Here is a 20117-nt window from a genome sequence, read left to right on the forward strand (position 1 = left end):
GCACATCTGCATCATATATACTGTGTGTGTGTATGCGTGTGTGTTTGTGTGTGCTTGTGCACGCAGCAGTGGAAACATTTGTAGAAGGAAAATTTGTAGTTTATAGGATTAATGGAAATTCCGCTTCAGTGATTACAGCTTTCCAACTCTAAAACTGAGCATTTTTTTATCAACCTCTTAAAATTAAACTTTTTCTAAAGGAATCAACTAAATATTCCAGCAGGGTAAACATGCTTCAGACATGTACAACTATTGTACGTGTAAAGTCATAGGTACTGGACCACCACTGACAGCCAATTGCACTGTATCAGTTTTGACACAGTCATGGATAAAATACTACATATGTATACTGCACACAAGCCATTAGCTGAAGGCAAAAATGAGCAGAAGGCTTATGTCCAGATTTCCTACACTTCAGCACAGGTGCTTGCATGATGCAAAGGAGTGCCATGTAACGATAAGCAGTGCAAACGACTTCAATCATTTATCATGCGCAACTAGATTATTGTGCCGAAAGTTGATGCAAAACAGGGCTTGAGCTATAGTAGAACACTGGAATGTTGAGAACTCAATTGAAGACAATGGAACAGCAGCTGCCAATAAGACCTGGTGTAGGCCAGCAGCGAGCGCAACAACATTCGTTTTATTTATTTAAATGTTTACTTGCCTCCGTTCATCCATATTCCAGTATTTACTACCCCCCGCCCCTTCCTCGCCCCGCCTCACCGCCCCACGGAACTCCCTCCATGGGCCGCTACTGGTGTAGGCCTTCTGCCCTCAGGCATTACAATGTCCTAATACACAGCCTCTGCCTTAAACATTCAGAGCTATAAGCAACAACACAGAAGCCAATACTGCAAATTCAAACTTAAACACGAGTTTGCTCTGCACAAAGAACCAAACTAAGTGAGAGTGTGGACTAGTTTGTCAAGAATAAATCTTATTTATTATTCACCAATTTAAACGTATTTGTTGGTTAGGGTTCACCAAACAATTGATAGCAATTTATCAAAAAGACAGACACTACAAAATACAAATTGCATAAAAATGACATTTACATAAACAAGTGTACATTAGTGCAGAATTAACAAGCGAACCTAGTTGAACAACTTTCACATTCAAAACTCACTCTCTCTCACACACCATACATACGTGAAGGAATATTTACAATTTCAGAAATGTCACAAAATAAAATTTCGAAAACACCACAGGGATCTGTTTGGTCAGTTCAGAATATTTTATCTAATCAAGAAAAGCTATCTGATAAATAGCATCCTTATGGTGTGCATAGGTGGTCTACGCGTTTCGAACCCCAAATGAGTGCGGGGGTTCTCATCAGGACCTCATAACTGTGGGGAAAGAAATGAGATCGGGGTCACTATTAGTGAAACTATATTAAGAAAGACAAGCTGCCACCTCTCAAAAAAGCCTCTTACCTATGATATGAGTGTACACCAATTGAAATATGAAAAGGGGGGGAACCGGACGATGACCAACTGTGAAAAAAGTTAACTGAAAACGCCAAGTCAGCCCCTATGTCAATCTCAGTTCTATTTACAATTCAAGGGTACAAATGAAAAAACCAGGATGCACTTACATTTATTTAGGCTTGGTCTTTGCACTGATTGTAAAAAGAAGAAGGAACCAGTCAGCTCTTGTCGTCATGGTTTTGTATTATATATGCCTCAATCCGGGACTGGGGAGGGGAAGGGACTTACTTGGTGAAGCTCCGTGCGGAGACGGACTTTCGTGAGGCTCGGATGAATCTCGAGTCTGGAAAAGGAGAACACGGGTGTAAGGAGTAGAAATTCACGGGGCGCTTAACGGAGTGAAATAGCCTTGTGCACCGCCGCAGTTACCTTGCGTGCAAGGGCGTCCAGAGTCCTCCAGTGTCTGGTTTGTCTTGGCAATCAGTGGCTCGAGTGGCTGTAACTCTGCCGTGGCGAACACATTATGGAACGCCACCTCTCTTCCTGGTCGCGGGATTTCTGGGAAATGTAGTACCAGCTAGCAGTATGTCTGGGGATTGTAGTGTTAGCTAGCTGGTTCGTTTCCACGGTTGTCTCGGGGCTAGATTCATTGCATGGAGGATGCAAGTGTTGAAGAATTGGTCTAAGGAAGCCGGTGCAATTCAGAAATTTCATTCAGGCCTTCAATTGCTGAGTTGAATTTCAGAATAAGCATTGCTTCCCGCTGAAGTAGTTTTCTATCGAGATCGCCGCCTCTTTGATCTGTCTCCACCTTTAATATCACTGTCCATTTCAAGTCGGATTCTTTATGATCAAAAGTTTGCCAGTGACTTACCAATGGTGCGGTTAGGGTCTTCAGTCTTATGCGCGATTTGTGCTGGATTATGCGGGTTTTAACTTCCTGATTAGTTTTTCCTATATAAAGGAGGTCACATGGGCACTTGATCCCATAAATCACATTTCGTGATTTGCAGTTGGTGAAAGCGTTGTGTCTCCAATAGATGTTTTTGTATTCAAAGACGGATCCTTCTTCGGTGGAGGAACAGCATACACAGTTTCCACACTTCCTGTGGACTACTACTGGAGGTAGCCCAACATAAGATCTCAATGATATCGCTTTTGTCTGTGGCATGGCTGCCCGAACTAAATGGTTACCTACCGTCCGATTTTTTCGGAAGGCAAATAATGGCTTCACATTGAGTGTTGTATGTAAGTTCTTGATCAAATGCCAATTGCTGGCTACAACTTTTTTAAGTAAATTCGAATTGGGGCAGTAGGTTGAGACGAATACTATTCTGTCTGTTTTCTTTTTAGTTTTTCGTTCTAACAGGCTTTCTCGTGGCGTCCACCATGCTGGTTTGAGCGATCTCTTAAACAATTTTTTGGGGTACCCCCGTTCCAGCAAGTTGTTTGTCAATTTGGTTGCATTCTCAAAGAATTCATCTTTAAAATGGCAGTTGCGGCGAATCCGTAAATATTGCCCATAAGGCAAGTTGTCTTTCATGCTCCTCGGATGGTTGCTTCTATAATGGAGGGATTTATTGCGGTCCGTCTCCTTTTTGTATAAGGTGGTTACCAGTCCTCCGTCTGCTGGATATACCTCTACATCTAAAAAGGGCATTTTGTATTTTGAAAAATTCAGACTGAATTGGATCTCTTGGTAAGAGGCTTTTTTGAGTGGGGGCAGCTTGTCTTTCTTAATATAGTTTCACTAATAGTGACCCCGATTTCATTTCTTTCCCCACAGTTATGAGGTCCTGATGAGAACCCCCGCACTCATTTGGGGTTCGAAACGCGTAGACCACCTATGCACACCATAAGGATGCTATTTATCAGATAGCTTTTCTTGATTAGATAAAATATTCTGAACTGACCAAACAGATCCCTGTGGTGTTTTCGAAAATGTATTTTGTGACATTTCTGAAATTGTAAATATTCCTTCACGTATGTATGGTGTGTGGGAGAGAGTGAGTTTTGAATGTGAAAGTTGTTCAACTAGGTTCGCTTGTTAATTCTGCACTAATGTACACTTGTTTATGTAAATGTCATTTTTATGCAATTTGTATTTTGTAGTGTCTGTCTTTTTGATAAATTGCTATCAATTGTTTGGTGAACCCTAACCAACAAATACGTTTAAATTGGTGAATAATAAATAAGATTTATTCTTGACAAACTAGTCCACACTCTCACTTAGTTTGGTTCTTTGTGCAGAGCAAACTCGTGTTTAAGTTTGAATTTGCAGTATTGGCTTCTGTGTTGTTGCTTATTGATAAGGAGGCTTGGCCTTACTGCGGGAAGCCCACACCCAGTGTTGTTTTCTCGTTAAACATTCAGAGCAGCAGCTGTGAAACTAAGCTTCTTAACCACTGGGGGCCTTTAATGGCTGGTATAGTCCACTATTGCTCACGGTGCGTATCGTAAAGCCCCAACTTGTTTGTGCAAAGTGGACCGAATGGATCAAGAGCAGTCCAAACACCCAAAGGATTTCATGCAAAGCCAGATCAACTAAAGGCATACTAAGTAGTAGAAACTGGCTTTGCTTGGAATCCTAGCACTAAATTAAAAAAAATGTAAAATGTAAATCGGGTGATATTTCGGACCCAATATTTGTAATTTCTACAAAATTCAGCACATGTTTTGCCTCTGAGGGTGTGCCTTGATAACAAAACTCATGTATGTCACAGCTCCTCAGCTATGGTACCGTTGGGCAATGCTAAATCCTGTTTAGCATCATGGCATAAAAATCTTAATGAGCGTAAGCATGACCAATGACATTGTTTCCCGTTCGCACAACCCTGCAGACTTTCTTGCAGCTTTTCAATGCAAAGATCTTGGTAAAACTAGGTCTTATTCTGGAAAACTGCCTGTCAAAGGCTCCAGTACCCCATATTAGCTGTTTGATTGTCTCCAAATAGATTATACCACTGCTGCCCCAATGGTTACATTTGTTTATCATATCATCATTAATATGTGCCTTTTACCATCTTGATTCTTTTCTGATACCCTCCGCACCTGCTCTCACTTCACCTTTATTGAATCAGGCTCTCGTTCTTTTGCTCAGTTGAGTCTCGATCTCCAATGCTACGCAGACCACTCCGAAGATGGTAAGTATCCAACCAAGGATCCACATGAACGACCATGCCCATTCTCAAATTTCTGTTCTGCACCCCTGCTTATGCACCACTATCATTTTGCTTTCACATATTATGAGGAGCACACAGTGCATTAAAACACTTTTTATACAATGATATGTTAGTATCTCATCCTTTTTTCTTCAGTCTATGCCAAGTTATAGCACCAAACACACAAGACCAACACTGCGGTCCTTCCAACATAGGCCATGTGACAGACACATGGTTTTCTGTCTCAGCACAACCACAGAGTATTCTGCTACCCATCAGTAAATGTGCTTCTGTTTTGTACCTTGGTCTGTTTGTTACAAATTAGAGTATTTTCATGTGCCGGTGGTTGTCTGCTTTAGAATATTATCTGCTTGTGGGTTGTGGTTATTATATTCCACTTTGATTCTAGTAAGGGTCGCATATTATACTTTTCAACCGTAGATTATTAGTGTACACTCCCTGATGTCATTGTAGTAGTGATGCTGTGGTGCCATAACTTTTATAATCAAAATTCTGATTTTTGTCAGACTTTTCATTGTTCAATAAATGTCAGCAGAAATAAAATTCTAACTTTCTTTAAACAGAATTTCGACCTCAATTGCTGTTTCTAATCGTAGTTATGTAAGAAACAGATACAGCGTTCACATGTTCAAATATTGCAATATAAAATAAAGTCAGTGATTTGTAAGAAGGGATTGATTGATCAAGACACTTGGTTAGATTTTGGTGAACGGGATACACCATCACAAACATGGCAGATGTCTCATCTGCAGTATTGGAAGTGCATTATAGTCTGTGATGTCATTTATAATCAAACTATTTCCATGATGTAAATAACTGAACACAGTCAGTTATGATCTTAGAATTAAGTGAAATCTGGAAGAGAGAGCATGTTGTATAAAGAAACCAAACTGGTGAATGTACCTAGGTTTCATCATATCTCCTGGAGTGGCAGGAGCTTTGCGGTGGGAACAGCTAATGCCTGGAATATGCTTCCTTTGGACATTAAAATCATGCCTAATCTCCTAGATTTTCCTAGGGCTTTGAAAACTTGGCTTTTCTTGGTTTAATATCTCCTTACATTGTGGAGCATATTTCTTCTTTTGGCAGGCATTCATCTAGTGCCAAGATGCCCTTTGGGTATGCAAGTTCTTTATAAAAATAAAAATATAACATAACACGTATCTTACCAAGCAGTCACTTTCTCGAGGTCCTGTGCAGCCAGATGCACAGTGGCTGTGACAGCAGTCATCTGGCATCCTTCCTCTGCAGCGCCCTGAACACTGCGGGGCGCAGATCAACTTGGTAACTGGAGGAAAGCAAGAACAAAGAGTGAACCACATCATACAGAATGAGAAGTACTGAGGCCTGTTGAACATTGAAGGATTTGTGAAATCAAGCATGTTCCTTCTGTTTGCCCAGAAGACAGGGACAATATTGCAAACAATATTCGTGAACTGATCGGGAAAAACCTATTGGCATATTGATAGCTCCTGTCGTTAAATACAAAACTCAACTATGGCTCTTAGGTAGTTTGTCTTGGCTGACAAGGGGGGTGGGTATCCAGGGATTCCTGCATAATAAATTGTTGTCATGTGGGCTGGCTGATTATTATTTTTTTTAGTCTGCAGTACAGGTTCGCGAATCACAGCACAGATCCTCAAATGAACACGCTTTGTATCTGTGTACACCTGGCAAAAATGGCGAGCTTGACGAGGTAATTTCGTAGTTGTCCAGCATTCGCTACAAAAGTAAATTTGAAATGGTGTGTCAATTTGGGTGGTACAAACATGTATGATTATGGTCTATAAATCCTCCTATTTCTCTAGTTCTAGTGTTGTTTTGGTCTAGTTTTGCTCCGCAGGCAAAAACGGAGGGTGCGTTACCATGGCCCAGTCTCAGTGGTATGAGCCCTGATAGGAACTTTTACATCAGCAAGGAAGAAGCAATTAGAAGCAGCAGAAAAACCACATAGAAAGAAGAAAATATTTTGGCTGTTTGATATAGGAAGGAAAGCTATGGGCTTAATATAATGCAATATGGAGACCTATGGAAGCTCACTACCACAAAATGGACCAAAGAGCTCCGGATCCTCGGAGGAGAATAACTGTTTTGTCTCTGTTCAGCTTAGGCTTTTTATCTCACAATCAAACACAGATGTGTCTAAGGAAGTCATGAAAGGCTGCTCACAGATACACTACCCTTTGCCACACTGGTATTAGAAATTCAGCCACGTTTTTACTTTTCTGCCATGTCAAACAAAGGTATATAACAAGTGGCTGTCTGTGAAGGTGTGCAACTTGATGTGATCTCCAGTGAAAATTATGCTCAGTATCATATTACATAATAGAATTTTCATCATCCCTCTGGGTACATTATTTGTGCCCTATTAATTATCTTATCATGCTAAGGTGTAAATAGTCAACCTTTTGGCGATGTCTACCACACTTGACATGATAGTTTTTCATGGAACTAACTCTCCCACACATGGTGATAGATTCGCCGCTGTCAAGGGGACACCAGAACCTCCAATTTACTTGTTGGATTTAGCATGCATCATTGTCGACCTAATAGAAGTGTCTCTACTGGCAGGACCTCCAGCATGCAAATAAATCCAAAATTGGGTGATCCAACCGCCGGAGGTGCGGACCGAGAATCTGCTATTTTCTAATTGCACCGCTATTACTGTCTGTTACGTTACCTACTGGCCTTCATTGTGTCCACACAAGGTAGAGACCTACCTGCATTTGTCATCAGGTGGTAATCATTTATGGCTTCATGACCAGGCCCACATTCCACTCCCAAAACAGGATCTATGAATAGTGTTATAATGCTTCAAGAAATGTATAAAAAGACATTCAAAACGAATGTACTTGAGTCAGTCTTCAGACCCATTTCTGTATGCTGCACTCCTGGACGTAGTGTTCGATTAAAACAACTGTTAGTGTTTTGACGAATGTCTCTTGTCTTAGTTTTTTCAAGGTAAATTCATATTCATGCAAAACAAGGTCAATATATTGTGAAACTAAAAACAAATCTTCCACTCACTGAATGGAATTATTAGTCCAAGAAAATAGGAGGAATAAAATATCTGTTTGCATGCTACTAGAGTATAACTGATTCCGTCATTTTGAGATGCCAAAAGAACATTTCTAATGTGTAAGGTCTTTGGTTAAAATATACAGATATTATTTGAGTATCTGTCCTTCAAATTTAAATATATGAACATGTCAATAGAATGATTAGCTTTTCATAGATTCACTAGTGAACCATGTAATTGGAATTCAGTCATGGAACATGGGTGAGCCGTATGCCATTTTTGAAAAGAGGTGGCATGGTGGGCTAAAAACAATGGTTTGGAATCTGGCCCAAATGAGTGCCACTGACTGAGATTAATTCAAGCATTGCATCCATCACTTTGCTGTTTTTGCATTTGATGCCCAAAGTGAACCGGGTATGCCCAGATGTGGGTCCCGAGCTTACTGTGTAAATAGGGTGAATCCAGTCCTACATTGATTGTGTTCTGGTTGAGGAAGACCTGGCCTGGCAGTTCCGGCCAGACTGTTCCCATGAGAGCAGGGTCAAAAATGATTTGCATATGGCTGGGTCCACATTGAGGTGGCATGGGGTGTGAAAATTGATAGATTGGGATGTGGCCAAGCGATTGCCAGCGGCTGAGATTAATTCAAGCATTGACTCAATCACTTTGAACTAGCTATACCTGGCTGAAGAGCCCTAACTAGGGTGAAACTGGTCCTAGGTTGCTTGTGTTCTTATTCAGGGAGGACCTGGCCTACTAGTTGGGGATGGGCGGTTGCAATGAGGAGCAGAGTAAAGATTGATTTGCATATGGCTGGGCCCAAACTGAGGTGGCATGGTGAGTTTGAAAATCATGGATTGGGTTGATGCCCGAGCAATTGCCAGTGGCTGAGATTAATTCAAGCCTTCCATCCATAACTTTGTTGTATTTGCATTTTCGAAAGGGATCAGTAGTATCCTATGTTTGCCCTATTGATAACAGGTTTATTACAACAGTAATATGAACTTCATTGCATGGACATTGGAAGATCATAGTGCATGTGAATAGAAATGGCATAGAGGTGAAAAGATTGTTGTACTAATATTAATAATTATCTTTAAACTTACAACGTTGACAATTTTCAGGACCTGGTCCCCAGCAAGATCCTTGATGGCAACTTGAATCACACTTTGGACCTACAGTTGAGACATAATAAAGGATGGAACATCGAATAGGCTGAAAATAACATCTTATTAAATCATATAGACATGTTAACTTTAAAGATTGATTATAAACTAGAGAACATTTCTTTTATTTACATATAACTTGATTAGCATTTTAGATTAACACCCACAATTGACAACTTTCACTTGAGAAGCAAGTGTACATAGTTTATTTACAGATCTACATCCATTTCAATCATACTCAAAATTCTGCATATGCTGCTGTACTTGAGTAGGTTTAACTGACTAAAGTAAAGTGTTTGGTAAAGATTGCTGCTGCTAATTATGTAAAGTAAAATAGAATACTGCTTAGCCTTGCTTAACATTTCTTTATAGCTAATAAAACATTCATATTATTAGTGTGTGCCCAAAGTGCACCTCATCTATTCCTAAGCTCTCAGATATGTAAGGCAGTTTGCTGTGTTGGGAGATTGTGGCCAACGACCTTAGAGGCATTTAGAGAACACCAAGGCCCTGCAGGTATAGAAGTAGTAACCTCTAGAACATCTTTCTTTTCCAGGAGTCCATGTTCAGTTTGGGCTTAGCCCGAGTATTATATTTATGTCCCTCGCTCTTTCTTCCAATGGCCTATGTTCAGAATGAAACATGTGTTAAGTGACACAAAAAAGGGGATTGCAGTGAGTCTTTCTTGGCCTCTTAATACTGTACAGATGTTTGGAGTGAGGATGTGCATGTGTAGATTAGGAGTGGTATCTGTGGAGGTACATGGCTATCTCTGGCTCTGGTGTTTAATCACTCTGCCCCAGGACCACACGTTAGTCAGAGCAAATTCACTCAGGGTAGGTACAATACAATTGGATGCTGTAGCTGTCAATCAAGGCTTAGGAATTTACAATCAACATCTCAACTCCTGTGATGGCAAACAAATCTATTTAACCAATGATATCAGGCTTCTTTTGCCAACCAAAGACAATAAGGTCAGATGTTTTCCTTCGTTCTCTGTCCACTAAGCTTTAAGCCTTGAAACCACTGATCATTAATTAATTATCACCTTCTTCTGGTATACTTCTATAGCTAGTGCACCAATGCAAATTGACCAACAGGGTCATTTTCAAATTAATTCATCCCTTCCCTGCTATAATTATTCAGTCTAGATGAAGACCTCACCATAACCATTGATGGTTAGGAACAACCTTCAGCTATCAAAATGACATCATTTATTGTGTTTGAGTTCTTGAGATGTTTTTGCCCCACTGAATATAAAACTAAACAATGTCTGAAAATATATTTTGAATTCTTTTATTCTCAAAACACCTTTCTTTCTGAATGAAGTCTTTGTGAATGAAACCCCTGCCCATCCCTTTTAAAGTGCGTTGGTCCTCTTCAGTGTCAGCCTTTTTCTGTTGCTGATGATTAACCGTTTGGACCTATACTCACTCAGGAAGATGTCCTTTGAATATTTTAAAGCCAGTCATTGTCATTAATTGAAACTGTCTTTTACATCCCAGTCCACCCCCACACAGAAAAGGGGAGTAATCTGAAAGGCCAAGGTCTTTGGTCACATTTTTATTGTTTTTGTTTTTTTGGTACCCATTAGAAAGGTAAAGCCTCTTCCCATGTGATGGATGGGACAGATGATACCTGTGGCTGGGGAATGTTGTACTTACTCTTACTTCATAAAAAGGAAAGATGGAAGCAGCCTGTTGAGACAGCATAGCCACACTGATCTTATGTTTGTGGACATGGATGTTAGAAGCAGTTACTTTTAAAATAATGGCCAAATATATTGGACCCAGTGAGTTATAAGTTCCACCAAGGCAGGTTTAAAAGGAAAATGGTGTTCTGTGATGAATCTGGATCTTTTTAAAACGTCTGAAAGGCCCCTTAGCAGGTGAAACACTATACGATTCATAACATATAATCTAGGAAAGTTGAATGGAGAAGTACAAATGCTTCTGGCGGGCAGGGAAATGAGTTACCATTTACTATTTTCCATTTAATATCTTCCATCATCGTTCTGCACAGGGAGTGACATCACTGCATTTTCCATTATCTATCTGCACAGGAAGTGACATCACTGGACTTCCCTATATATATAAAGTTTGATGCTTCTGTCATTAAATCAGGGCCCATGAGTGTTTTTAGAATTGTACAAGATGGGAGGTGACTATCTGCTGGACATCATAGACAAGAGTCATTTTGAGCTTATAATATCTGATATAGTAAGAATATCTAAACAATTTACCATAGAAGAATGTGGTTTGAATTGTGTATGTGTCTGATGGCAATTATTGTCCTTCTTTTCTTCCTATGCTTTATCCTGCCATCATTCTGTCAGTGGGGTCACAAGGATACATCTCTGAATTCTTCAGGGTGTCAGCTACAATCTGACAAAATAACATCATGATCCTGGTGCCTGGTGTGAAAGTGACTATGTACCTCGTGCATAACCTGTGTACTTAACTAAGTGGTACCAACTGTGCAGCTCCCCATTGACATCAAGGTTCAAATGTTTCTCAGAACTTCAACTGACATCACAGACAACACCAAGTTTGTTCATCTTTTTAAATTATGTCCCTTTGAACCCACTGTAGAAAGCAACTCTGTTATTGACATCGACCCATCTATAATTCTTATATTTGAGGAGAGGAAACACACAATGTTGTTTTTGAGGTTGCATTTGGTGCCATCCTGACACCAAGCCAAACTGGCTTCTGAAACCTTTTAACTAAGGCATCTGTGCTAAGAGTGTTACATTTGCATTATTTATGAGAGGTAGATGTTACGTTGTTTACTAGAGATTGAAAAACCATTACATATTGGAATAAAGGAGCTCCCATCTAAAACTCGTCAATAAATACCTAGGAAAAGCTCAATACGTTGATAGATTCGCAAATGTACTTGAGTATGAGCATTAATAATTAATACCACTGAGCTTCATCTAATTAAAATATGCTCACATTTAATTACATTGACTTCAGAAGAAAATACAGATTGCTTAAATAATAGCTTTTCTATACAGGTTAAATAACCATTCGCTTTTGTAAATTCTCATGTATCCTAGTATCATTTGGTTGTATATTCTTGAATGGCTTAACATATTACATCTAGTGTGTGTTTTGTACTCATCCTAATTCTGCTAGAAAAAAGTTTTAGGGACCTAGAGCCTTTATACAATAAACAAGTTAAAACACACAAAACTTTATATGGTGAAGTACAGCTTTGTGTTTACTCATGTAAGAATGTACACAAAACATTTGTATTAAAATACCTGACTCAAATAAAATATTTGAGTTGCAAAAATGACATTGGAATCGTTTAACTATGTCACATAAGCAGTAAATATGTATAGAACACGAGTACATACAGTTCTTTGGGGACCTTTTATCAACTAGGATTTCATTTTTTCGGTCGTTTGTATTCACAATGTCTTCCCATTTGATTGCATCCATATGACAGAGAAATGGGTTCTTTTCAATTCTTATGCCGCCGTTAAGAATTTCTGCAAGAAAATACAAAGAGCAAACTTTAAGAACAAGAATTGAATGACTACAAACAGTGATAGCCAATACTCAGTAGCGGCACCAGGAAAAGCAACCCTATGGCATGATGAAGGCAGTAAGCACTACCACATGCACGAGCTGGAATCACAGAATAATAGAGCATGATACAGATTAAAATGAACATGAGGTAAAAGTAAACACCAAAGTTGTGCAAAACCTGACCCTACAGTTCGGCTGCATGTCTCTCTCAGGCTAGGTAAGACTGATTTGCATATGGTTGTTTTGGTCTATAGTTGCATGGGTGGGCTAAAAATAAGGAAGATAAGCAAAAATAGTGGTTCTGTCGGGTATAGAGCAATTTCTTTGCTATGCTATATATATAGATATTCTTTACATGTATCAAAGATATAGCACGGTCATCACTTGTCACTACCAGTCACTAAAACACTCCACTTTGTATGTGATGTGATATCACGGTTGTCTTGGATAGCCTTTTTGTATATTTGAAGGATACATGCAAGACATTTATAATAAGAAAAATCTTTCAAATTGAAGAAGCGTGTTGTGTCTTTATAGATTGTAGATTCAATGTTTCTCCGTGATACAGGTAAAGAAAATCTATATATATAGCAAAGCAAAGAAATTGCTCTATACCCGACAGAACCACTATTTTTGCTTATCTTTAGGACCCAGGTTCTGAGGGTTACTGGGATACCCCATTATAATTAATGGTAAAAATAAGGAAGAGCAGGTGCCCATGTTATGTTATGTTATGTTAAGCATATTTATTAGGCGCACAGATGCTCCAGCGAAGGAGCGTCCTGGCGCCCGCCAGGTAGCAACAACACAACAGAACAAGGAAAAAAAGCATGAGAACTAAGGAAACAGAAAGGTTTTTAGAGCCCGCCGGAAGGAGAGCAAATCCCCAAGGGCACGAATCTCGAAGGGCAGGGAATTCCATAACGCGGCGGCACGCACTTGAAAGGAACGGCCGCCGGACCGGCAGCGCTTAAACCGGGGGACCACAGCGAGTTCCAGGTCGGAAGATCTTAAAGCACGACCTGGAATATAACGGGACAGTAGATTAGAAAGAATCAAGGCAGGTGATCCCTTGATGATCTTGTAAGCAACACAGAGGGCCTTAAACTGGATCCTACGAGCAATCGGAAGCCAGTGCAGCGTGCGCAAGATATTGGTTGTAGAGCAAAATCTAGGCAAGCCCACAACAGCTCTAGCCGCTGCGTTCTGTACGCGCTGCAGGCGAGTGAGTTCCGCCTGGTTTAAGCCCAGTAGTAGGGCATTGGCATAATCGAGGCTTGACATCACAGTTGCCTGGATAACGAGTTGCCTGGTGTTCACATCAAAAAAATTTAGTACGGGTCGTAGTCCCCGCAAGATGCCAAAACAGGCCGCCGTGCGCTTAGTATGGCATTCAAAAGAAAGAGAAGGGTCGAGCCACACCCCAAGATTTTTTAACTGAGCAACTGGGATAGGTGTGGGGCCCAGGTCCGATGGCCACCACCTGTCACCCCAGAGTTCCGTCTGCTTGCCAAAGATCATAACCTCCGTCTTACTTGCGTTCAGCTGGAGACAGTTGGAAGTCATCCAGCTGGCGACCGCCCGAAGTCCATTCTGGAATCTGGGGGCATCCACATCCGCATCCCCGCTGATTGTAACCGCTAGCTGGGTGTCATCGGCGTAGGACACCATGGTCATACCCCAATGCCTGACCACCTCAGCCAGCGGTCTCACATATAGATTGAATAATGTGGGGCTCAGCGAGGAGCCCTGGGGGACCCCCAGTTCCAGAAGATGGAATTTGAACTGATAGGGCGGGACGGCCACGCAGAAAGAACGGTTGGCAAGGAAAGATCGGAACCACTGGAGCGCAAGACCGGTGACACCCGCTTCCTCCAAGCGCCGCAGAAGGATCGGGTGGGCCACGGTGTCAAAGGCGGTGCTCAGATCTAGTAGCACCAGCGCCGCCGTTTGACCCGCGTCGAGCACGGAGCGCAAATGCTCCACCATATAAAGTAGAGCCGTCTCCGTGCTATGCCCAGCACGAAAGCCGTTCTGCGTCCTGTCCAAGATGTTAGCTTGTAGAAGATGATCAGAGAGGACAGAGTTGACATGAGCCTCCGCAACTTTGGCAGGCCACGGGAGAAGGGAAATTGGGCGGTAATTCTCAGGTTTATCGGCATCCAAAGTTGGTTTCTTAAGGATGGGCACAACTACCGCCTGTTTCCACTTCACTGAGACCACACCGGATGCTAAAGAGGTGTTAATTAAAGAGCAAACCAGTGGGAGGCCATTGGATGGTAGGTCTCTAAACAGAGCCGGGCGAAGAGGATCAGCCGGGGATCCTGACTTGACCTGTTGGGCCAACTTACCAAAACTCTCCGATGTTAATCTCGGGAAAGAATGTAACACCTCCAAGGTAGGGGGCTTAAGGGGACTGCCAACAGGGGGAGCCGCCGTAGGACAAGCTCTGTAGATGGCATGGACCTTTTCCAAAAAGAAAGCAGCCAAAGCTTCACAGTGAGCAATGGAACCCTGGTGAGTCGCGATCACTTTTTTGGTAATAAGATCTTTCAGGGCTTTAAAAATAGTTTTGGAGGGGTTGGTACTGGTACGAAATTGTAGGGCATAATATGCCGCACGGGTTCTGCATACTGCTCGATGGTAGATTTTTACAGCAGCAGAATACAAAGCTTTTTTGTCGCTGGCATAGGCTTTGCGCCATACCCGCTCGGCACGCCTACAGATGTTTTTGAGCGCCCGCAGCGAATCATCGTACCAAGGACTCGGGTCCCTAGACCCACACTTACACGAAACTATCGGAATAAGGGAGTCGAGGGCCCTAGTAACCCACTCACAAAAACGGCCGTAGCTCTCATCCACAGTGTCGCCTGAACCAGGCGGGTCAGAGGATAACAGATGGAAAAAATCCTCAAGTTTTAATTTGGTCCAACACCGTCTAGGAATTGAGCGGACCGCAGATTTGCGGTGCGGCTCGTACAGTGGACACTGGATGCGTACCAGATAGTGATCGGTCCAAGCCAGGGGGGAAGGGGGAAGGATACTGGCTTCTGCTAGATTAGTAAAAAAAGGGTCTAGGGTATGGCCACCAACATGGGTGGGATGCGAGACCAGCTGGACTAACTGGAGCGCCTCGAGATCGGCAATAGAGCTATAAACTGCAGGTAGAGACAGGTTATCATAGTGGAGGTTTAAATCTCCAAGGATGGAGAAATTGGAACAGCCTGCAGCCAAGGCGCTAATAGCGTCTGGAAGGGCCTCCCTGAAAGCCAAATCGCTACCAGGGGGACGATAAATCAAAAGGCCTGTGAAAGCGAAGTTGGGCGTAACTGAGATTTTAAACAGCGCGCTTTCACAGCCGGAAATTTTTTGCCCTTGCCAGACACACGGATAGCACGTCTTGACCGCCAACGCTAATCCCCCATCGTCAGTGCTAACATTTTCATTGATCAGAGCTTTTCTCTCATATTTATTTATTTATTTATTTATTTTATTTATGCAATTTATATAGCGCAAACAAATGCCCAAGGGCGTCTCGGCGCTGCATGTGTGACGCTTTCAGCCAATCCTGGGTTTTTGACTGAAAGCATTTTGCAAGCTGGAATTTCCAAGCCAGGAAATATGATTGAAAGCAAAATTGCAAGGCCTGAAATGCAAAGTTCTTTTGCTAAAATGCCAAAAATGTCGGAAGATATTACAGAAGGCACTGACCACACGGCAGCTATGTCCATGCAAACGTGTACTTAAACACATGAATGGAAAATTTTGACTTTTCGATTTTGGCAGAGTTTCCTCTTCATTGTTGAACGTTGCGAACAAAACATAAGTAGCAAAAGAAAAACAATCATTTTTAATGAGAACTAGTAGATTAACCTTCCTACGAAAGCAGTTTGTGTCCATGAGGAACTCAATTTACAAATGTAATATTTCTCAAAGTACTTTTTTTGCCATATTGCAGCAAAGTGAAACATGCACAAACTTGTGATGCACATTACATGTAATTCTTACAAACTGTAGGGATTTAAAAATTCCATAGACTATGTTTACTTTTCCCAGCAGACTTGTATTATTTGCAATAAATCGTTGTAGTGTGATGTGAAGGCTGCTAGAGACGAACAAGTACAGTCAAAGGGCTACTGTGATGAACACAGTCCTTTGAAGCAAAAACTTGAATGGATTCCGTGAAGACAGCATTTCTTTTTAACTGAGTCACTAAATAAAACTGTCATTGACATTGCATGCCTTACACCCAAGCAATCCCAAATGTGGTCATTCATTTTCGCTAGCGTTATACCGTCCCCTTTTCTGACCTTTCTAAAGTCTATAGAATATATAAATGCCATTAGCAGTATTTATTGAGCCAAGCCTAAAAAGTATAAGGCTGGGAAAAGGAGAAATCAAAAATTGTCATGGAGTCCCGGCAGTGAGCACATGATGCATTAATTACTAACAATGAATAAAATAAATGCTTCATATTTGACTCAAAAGGGCGAAGAGTTGAGTCACATTTTGTAAAATATCCCAGTATCTTGCAAGTGGCTATCTGTCGTGACAATTAGCCTGCCTAGGAATGTCTTGTTTTTATGTAACATGCACCACAATCTCGGTATTTAAAGCTCTAATTTTTAAAGATTGTACGACTCAATATCGACCCCAGAATGTTGTGATGCCAGAATAATATGAACAAAATAATGTGGGATAGAAATATCGAAAGGTAAGTGCAAAAAGGGGAGTATAGATTTAGGATTGCTAACTCCACATCTACGTAACTAGAAGCTAATTGTTAAAGGTACATAAATGTAGAGTTAGAAATAGAAAATCTAGACTTACATATAAGTTTGTTTTTCGAGATGTTGTCCTCGACACAGAGATCCATATTACGGGTGCACAGCGTTTTGTAAATGAGGAATGGAATAAACAGTTAAAGCTGAAACTTAACAGAGAGGTACAATTCTGAAGTCAGTGCAGGTTTAGATAATAAATGATTGGCTGTCAAATTGCATTCACTCTTGTATCCTATATTTCAATGATATGTTATTTTCCAAACCACATTTAAAACAATGTAAAAAATGATACTTCGCGCGAGTCTCTTACCTAATAAATTATTCATTAGTACTTGTTCCAGACCAACCGAATCCATCGCTGCATTAAAATTCATTATGATTACCAAAGCGTACTTGTCAACATAAAGTGGGTTTCCTCGAATTAGCTGTAGATTTTCCAGCACTATTTGTTTCACATCGTTCATTGCAATAAGGACATAGCCTCCAACCTCCTTTATGTTCTGTTGAAGATAAACAACATATGGAGTAAGATAAACAACATATGGAGTAAGATAAGTTAGATTGGATGAACAAATGAGAGCATCTAGGTATTACTGTTTTAGTATTGGTTAAACATTCTAGCTTCCTTTATGCACGTGAGATGTACAGTAGTTTCTACTTCATTAAAAATCATTGCTGACAAGCGCCATTTGTTTGACCGTACAAAAAAAAGTTTGAGCCGCACACCAGCTTGAATGTGTATAATATTGGGTTTCTTAGCCACCAGTAATCTCATTAGATAAATAGCCAACTGTTTGTCAGATGTTCACCACCATTTGGTTCCAAATTAAATTTGCACTGCGCCTTTAAACACGTTTGTATCTAATCTCAACAGTGGTTAACCATTTCCTGGCAGTGTTCCACTGGTTATTCCAAGATGGCGCACATTTTAGAGATGCACAGTGTTCTCCTTTCTGCTGTTTCATGGTCTATGGTCGTAAAAGTCCTTACTATTTCATTTTCCCTTCCTTTTTGTAGTTTGCTTCGATGCTTTCCCCCAGATAATATTATATTGTTAGTCCACTTCAGATTTGGATTTTGAGCTTACCCTCCATCCGTTAACCCCTGCTGGCAGACTACTGTCTCACCTTCCTAGTGCAATGGTACCTCACCCTGAGAAGATTGCCTACTACACACCTGAATGGAAAATGCTCTGCCACTAAATTTTCCCCAGAAATGTTCTCCAACTGGTTGTACCACTTATGACCACCTTGACTTTAGCGCACAGTGGGAACACCTTAAAGTACAGCCCAATGATTCCCACCTTTTGGAGGCAGAGGTCAATGCAGAGTCACTTTACAGGCCTCAAGTTCAGGGCAGATCCTTGTATCAGGGCCGCAGTGGAATACAAGTAGGGTTTACGCCCTCACCATTCTTAGCCCAATAAGCCAAAGCAGAGGCAAGGAACTGGTTGGGTTATTATACAGAAGCGATTCTAAGCTATTAAGCAAAAGTGTACTAAAAACCGAGCCAAACAGAAACTGAAACGTTCCACAAGTTTGTGCCATAAAGTACATTTTCAAGTTTCCTGAAGGGCAAGGACATTATGCTGTGTCGATTTCAGGGCGATGGTTAATATCCACACTTTGAGGACGAGTACTTCATTTACAGTGCATAGCAGTGACTTTTCAGACACGCCCTCTGGTATGCTCATTGTTTGCACAACTCATCAAAAATGTAGCCAGTGGATTGTAAATATTTGTTGCATACATTGCCCGTGTGAATAAAAATTCTGGGCATACATCATGTGCAGTTTTCACATGCATACATAATTATTTTTCTCAGGCCTACCTCTACCCTAAGCACGGAAAAAGATACTGTTTGCATCTCTCGCTATGAATCTAGGAAACAAATTCCATGTTCAAAATTCTATTAACAGCCATATTAATTTCTTCATTGATATAGTTTCTAGATGTTTTGTGCAGAGGTACGTGAATGCATGTTCTCAGAATAATGTGAAATGTCCAATTCTTCTAGGTAGGTGATTTAGGGACTGATTTACTATGAACGTTCCGCTGATCTTATTTTTTTGTTAGAAGGTGGGCCAGACTGCAAAAGTAAGTACATTTCTAGAAATCCAAATCTATGCACGCATTCACCTACCTGTTACTGTTAGTTTCTCACCCTGGAAAAACATGCAAATATAACCATGTGAAAGGCAGGAGTGTTATTGCAGGGTAGAAAAAAAAAAGAAAAATCATGAGGTGTCTAGGAGAATGGGCTTATTCACATGAAAAAAATCTCATGAAGACGAAAGGAAGTTCATTGCGAAAATGCGAAATTCCGCATGTTTTATTTCAGCAGATTTTTCATCTATTGAAAGATCCACACATGTACATTATATGAATTGGGGTACTCCTGGAAATCTACTACTTTTGTATATCACCAGGAGTACTCCTGTTTCTTTGTGAGTTCTAATATGTAAAACTAATGCAATCAATCAATCAGGTGTTTGTTAAGCGCGACTACTCACCCGTAAGGGTCTCAAGGCACTGGCGGGGGGGTGGGGCGGGAGGGTCACAGGTTCCAGTCCATCACTGAGGGGGTCTGTCAAAGAGCCAGGTTATGAGGTTTCTTGCAAAGATGGGGAGCAATGTTGTCTGTCTGAGCTGGAGCGGAAGGTCGTTCCAGGCTCTAGCCACGAGGAAGGAGGAGGAGCAGCCTCCCAATCTGGTCTTTCTGGTGCTGGGGACCACGGCATAAGAGAGCTGAGCTAATCGTAGGGTCCTTTGGGGTGCATAGAATTTGAGTCGGCTGTTCAGGTATGGTGGTCCGGTGTCGTGGAGGGCCTTGTGAGCATGGATTAGCATCTTGAAGGTGACTCTAGCTTTGATGGGGGAGCCTGTGGAGTGTGCGCAAGTGCTGGGAGATGTGGCAGTGTCTTGGCAGGTTGAGGCCCAGTCTTGCAGCGGGGTTTTGGATGTTCTATAGCTTACGGGTGAGGTTTATGTTTATTCT

General features: G+C 41.2%; 1 protein-coding gene across 1 annotated transcript in view; it reads right to left on the reverse strand.

Moving 5' to 3' along the window:
* EGFR (epidermal growth factor receptor) overlaps window positions 1-20117 on the reverse strand; it is a 503676-nt gene that overhangs the window by 136035 nt on the left and 347524 nt on the right. The window contains exons 3-6 of the mRNA XM_078663539.1: window positions 17431-17620; window positions 12162-12296; window positions 8738-8806; window positions 5782-5900 (exon numbers count right to left, since the gene is read on the reverse strand). Of these exons, the coding sequence (XP_078519665.1) occupies window positions 5782-5900; window positions 8738-8806; window positions 12162-12296; window positions 17431-17620 (513 nt within the window). The remainder of the gene's footprint in view (window positions 1-5781; window positions 5901-8737; window positions 8807-12161; window positions 12297-17430; window positions 17621-20117) is intronic.

The sequence above is a fragment of the Lissotriton helveticus genome, chromosome 10 (genome assembly GCF_964261635.1).
Source record: "Lissotriton helveticus chromosome 10, aLisHel1.1, whole genome shotgun sequence".
Lineage (NCBI taxonomy): Eukaryota > Metazoa > Chordata > Amphibia > Caudata > Salamandridae > Lissotriton > Lissotriton helveticus.